We start from the raw sequence: 5,693 nt of genomic DNA on the forward strand, positions 1-5,693 counted from the left end.
AAGAATGTTTGTTGATCAGACTTATTAACCAAATCTATTGAATGCTCAAAGGTTCATTCAACCAGATTATCAGCTCTCACTGCTCTCTTGCATTCTGAATTCCATCAGGGATGATGTGCATTGAAATCTCCTGCAATTATAGAGTTTCTTGATGAAGTTATGTTCAGAAATCCTCTATCAATTGTCCAGATATTGATATTTTCCTTCAATGACTTTTCATTATAGATATTTATGAGCTGTATAGTATCAAACTCATTTTCTTTATCTATAATATCACCCACCAGAATATCAGGGTCAGACATGATATCAAATCTTAGATTAAATTGATATCTTGATCTCTTTCTTTCATAGATCACTACTCTTGACTTTATCTCAGACTTTTGAGGTAAAAAGCAGTAGTAGCTTGAATGAGAAATGACATATTTTTGCTCAGCATCAAAATTCGGCTCCTGAAGCAGTACAAAATCAACTTTTTATTCAAATGCAATTTGAAGACAAGAATAAATGCAATTTGAGTTTCTATCCACATTATTTTGAATAAATGTGATTTTTGAAGAGTTTTTAAACTTTTTTTGTTGTTTTTGTTGTATATTCATACTAAAAGAGAGTAGAGAAGAATCTAATCACTATCATCAGATAGTAGATTATAACTGTTCTGAAAAGTAGGAATCTCAACTGCTTGCATTATATCTAGTTTATCACCAGAGTCATTTCTCAATTCTCTAATCTTAATAGGAGTTTGAGGATTCAAATTCTGTTTACATTTTGCTGGAGAATTGAAGTTTGAAGACTTAGATAATTGAGAGTTTCTTCTTTTTGAGCTTACAGTTGTGAGTTTACTGGCTTGACTCTTCTCTTCAGTTCTAGATTGACTTTGAGCTTCATCTTTTCTCCAGTTCTTTTGAGTTCTAGGAGCAAACATACATTCTTTAGAGCTAGATGCATGTTTTTCTTTACAATTAGAGCACTTAAGCAGAGTATGTTGACAAATTTCACCTCTTTTTGAGCATGTTTCACATTTATGCTCACTAGTTTTGTGATCTCTGGCACAGAATGCACATTTTGAGTCTCTAAAACATGAGATTGCAAAGTGTCTATATCTTTGACAGTTTGAACACTGTGTTTGAGCTTTGAGATTCATTCTTGAGTCTTTGTATTCATGAACTCTCATTTTCAAACCTGCTACTCTTACTTCAGAGATCTTTGACTGTTCAAGTGTTTTTGTATATACTAGAACAGAGGCATTTCTCCTGCTCTGTCTGAACTCAATTGAATTTAGCCATACAGGCTCCTTTCTCAGTTGAATGGAGTTGTATTCTTTCAATTCATTTTTGAGAAGTAGCATTCCTTCTTCACAGTCAAAAATTTCAACTGGAATATCATGAAGAATGAATTTGCCCCACTTTTCATCTCTTTCAGATAGAATTGTTGTGTTTAGCAATGATTCTACTGCTGACTTCCAGAGATTCTCATTCTGAATAAGGAATTCAGCACTGAATTCAGGCATTGTAGTCAGAATAATAGAGTTTTCAAAGAATGATGGCTCAATTGAAGCTATAACTGATTTTTGAACTTCAATATCAGTCATCAACTGAGAAAAGAACTGCTGATTAATTTCATTTCTGATTCTGAAAATGAGATTTGAGTTTAGCTTGTTTCTTTGCAGAATGTCCTGATTTGAGACTTTGAGAATAAGTCTTCTATTTCTAGAGATTTGAAAGTTTTTCTCTTTTTGCATTTTCTTTTCCACTTTTCTATGAATAGAGGCATGAGCAGTATTCTTCTCAGTTTTCTCAGGATTTTGAGCAGGTTTTGAGACAGCAGGTTTAGAGACAGCAGATTCAGCTGCTTGAGCATATGTTTTCTTCTGATTCAAAGAAGAAGAAGGAGTAGGAAGAAAGAAAGAAGAAGAGTAAGATGAAGAGTCAGTGATTGTACTAGGAATTTTCAAGGTTTTTTGAACTGTGTTTGAGATTCCAAGTTTGAACTTGATCACCTCCTGTAGTTGTCTGGCCTGAGCATGAAGAATTAACAGAACTTCTTCATTCATCTCACTCAGACACTGCTTTCCAAGAATCTTGCTTGCTTTTTCAAGTTCCTGTATTTCAAGAACTTGTTGTTTCTCTATTTCTTCTTTCTTTCTTCTCTTCAGAATTTCAATCTCAGGAATAGCATTTGAGAAAGCATCTTTTTCCACATCAACTGAGCGTATTTTTGAACTCATTGTTTTCACTCAATGAAAAGTTGGTCAGACTGTTTCAATTGAGATATTTCTAAGTCTGTTTTCAATTGAAAAGTTGGTCAGACTGTTTCAAAAGAAGAATAAAAGACTTTTGTGTATAAAACACCTGATTTTTTTCACACTAGTTCAGTAACTAGATTAGATTTTTGAAGAGAATCTAATAAACTAAAATTGATTTTTAAGATAAATCAATAAAATCTTTACAATCTCTTTCTTGGGATACAGTGAGAAAAAGTATGATATCAATTGATAATAAATCAGATGATATGACAGTTTTTGAGAGAAAAACTGACAAAAAAATAAATCAATTTTTTTGCAGAGAAATTGATTAAAACTATTCAATTTTATTCTAAATCATCCAATTCTCCTCACACAACAAGTGTGCAACTCAAATCAGTTAATAAAGAGTGTAAAAAAGAATTAAGTATTAATGAAAGCTCTTCAGCCACTGAAATAGTAATTCTTACTTAAAAGAATATGAAATTATGACAGAAAACAACTCTGTTTTTAATTCTTTGTAAGAATATTGTGTAAAACCCAGAGAAAAACACCTTACTTTTTCAAGAGAAGTAAAAAACTATTTCTAAGATCTTTTTTTTTTTGCATTAACTGCTGCAGAAGAATGAGATAGAAACTGCTAAGATATGCACTACTGTATACCCTCTACCAAGACTTTCCCTCTTCAGGGTCTTGATATTATAGAGAATATAAGTCTGTTTCTATATGATAATATAAATATTGCCAGCGGGATGTAGAGGAACTGGTTATTTATATCTCAAAATAGAAGACTTTGTCAATGATTATATCAATATAGAGTTAATTCTCAAATTCAATAGAAACCTAGTGTTGCTGTTCTCAATCCCTTGCAGAATCTATTGAATATTGAGGTATTAAAACTAGATTTAATATATCTCACTGTGCAGGGATCAAAGGCTCAGTCAGACCTTGGGGTATACTGATTTTATAGTTGTTGATGTGCTGTTGACTCGTTGTCCACTGGTTATGTATTAAATACTGTTGCCGAGGTATCTTTTTGTATCATTCTGCTGGGGATGGGCCAGATTGAGAGGGGTAGTACAGGGGTGAGACTTGGTGTTGAAGTCTAGATACACTGGCGGCGGACCGTGGAGGTTGCACTTCAGAAGAGTCCGTTGATTATGTGCTTGATATTATCGCCGAGGTATCTTTTTGTATTTTTCTGCTGGGGATGGGCCAGATTGGGAAGGGCGGTACAAGGGTGAGACTTGGCGTTGGTGTTTTGGAACATCAAAGATGGACAGGGTTTTCGCGGAGGTCGCTCCTCGGATATCTCCACAACTACAGGTCGGGGGTCTTCCAAAATTGAGAAGATTGGTGCATATGGCTAGGTCACTTCACCTTACAATTTGTATGGCACTCTGGCCCGGGGTTGTGGTGTGGTAGGGGAGAACGGGGGATAATCCCACACAGGAGCTTCGAACAACGTCCGGTTCACGTTTGGCTGGATAACTCCACCACCACACGGGGTATGCGGTCGGCGATGGGGTCAAAATGCTCGTATGATCGAGGGCTTTTCGATGGATCTATCGGCGGGTTCTTATTCGAAAAATCGAGCGAGTTCGTGGTGGAGCGGTTCCGCGGTATTAATTGACTGAAAGAACAGTGTTAATTATAGAATATTATTTTCTGTCTCTCATCTATTCATTAAATAAAAGACAATCACTAATAGAGTTTATAAAAGATAGTCTTGTAGCTATTATCTTTTCTAAAATATTTTCCAGACAGTTCAATAGATATATTACTCTATATAACTTAGAAATTGAAACTTTTCTATTAAATGTTATAAGAATCACTTCAGTAGCTTCTCTTCAGTATTTAGAATAATAATCATTGTTCAAGAGATTGAAATTCAGCTTAAAATATTCATTCTTTCGATAAAAATATATATTTTGAATGATTAAGTGATTGATTAAATCAGGCCCTGCAGCAGTTTTAATTGAACTTGAGAAAATAACTGACTCTAGTTCATTATGTGTAAGCTCAGACTATTCTCAGTTATTTTCATTAATATATTCATAAAATGATATATTCTCTTCTTCTGAATCTAATGAGTTTTGCAAGAGAATTCTTATAAAAGCTTGACATTTTTTCTCAAAAGAAATTACTGTATATAATACATTTTAAAACTCATATTTTAAGATTGAAAGTTTTACTACACTTCTTCTTTTAGTATAGTTAAAGACTTTAAAAACTTCTCTCTTTTATACTTCTTTAAGAAATTTGTTTCACCAGTCTGTCTTAGCTTATTATTATTATTATTATTATTCTTTCATTATACTCATATGCAAGCGGAGCTTATGATGAGTCCTTGCATGATGTTAAATACAGGTCAAGTGTTGATTATACAGGAGGAAATACAGGTGTTAAGACCACATCAACATAACAAGAACATAGGAAAATACAAAGAAGTGACAATTAGATACATACAATAATAACTTCCCAGCTCAGAAACATAGAGTGATTTATTGAAGCAATTTGTACACCTCTATATTTATTAGAAACCTGAGGTGCTTGAGTTCCGGATTTAATGTATCCCCTGCGGGTTTCGAATCCACGCGCCTTGGTTTCCCACGCCAAGGCACTACTGAGTGGCCGCATTAATCATTCCGCCACCGGGGCTGTCTTAGCTCATTTAATATCTAAAAAATATTTGATTCTGATAGCTTTAAACTCTTTATCAGATATTAAGTTATTCTTTCAATCTCTCTTAGCAGTGACTAGACTGGCCGGCGGGACTATGAATTTCACATTTGATCTCATTTGATTTTATCTTATACATTTCTTGACATGAGTTTCATCAGAATCAAGTATTAAAAAAATCTGAAAATGAATCATTTCTGAGAGAAATGATGTGAAAAATAACCAGATTTAATTTAAGAACAGTGAAATGAAAGTAATTTCTCAGAATAAACTGTGAAAGATAATCATTCTTTCAAAATTAGAATAAGACTGAGACTGAAGATTAAATTCAGTCTCATTCAGTTCATTCAGTGATTATTTATATAATTAGAATTTGATAATAATTATTAATAATACTTATGAAATAACTAAATACATTCTTGTATAAGTTTATTCTTTACTTTCTCATGAAAACTACACTTCTCTGATATACTATGATCAGAGATATTAAACTATTTAATAATTTCATATTTTACAATCATGAGTTTCTTGATTATTTCTTCTTATAATTGTCTCTGATAATAGTAATAAATATTTTAGCTTGAGTTAAACTTTCACTTCATTCTTATTTCTATTAATAAAATTATCAGAATATCATATATCATTAGTGTAACAGTTAAATATATACTCTTAATAATTTTTCATAACTCTAGAATTGATTTAATGTGTAAATTCATTGAATTATCTTGAATATAGCAGTCAAATTCAGTTTTATAAGTATATAGTTTTATCT

The 5,693-nt window shown here is 32.6% G+C and overlaps 1 protein-coding gene across 1 annotated transcript; it reads right to left on the reverse strand.

Annotated features, from left to right (window-relative positions):
* Positions 1-619: 619 nt before the first annotated feature.
* Positions 620-2,224, reverse strand: BDCG_17525 (uncharacterized protein; the record flags this gene model as incomplete). Its single annotated transcript, XM_045426636.1, has 4 exons — positions 620-754; positions 925-1,070; positions 1,180-1,207; positions 1,286-2,224. The coding sequence occupies 4 exons, from the start codon at positions 2,222-2,224 to the stop codon at positions 620-622; spliced, it is 1,248 nt and encodes a 415-aa protein (XP_045282125.1).
* Between the last annotated feature and the right edge of the window lie 3,469 nt (positions 2,225-5,693).

The sequence above is a fragment of the Blastomyces dermatitidis genome (genome assembly GCF_000003525.1).
Source record: "Blastomyces dermatitidis ER-3 genomic scaffold supercont1.8, whole genome shotgun sequence".
In the NCBI taxonomy this organism is placed as follows: domain Eukaryota; kingdom Fungi; phylum Ascomycota; class Eurotiomycetes; order Onygenales; family Ajellomycetaceae; genus Blastomyces; species Blastomyces dermatitidis.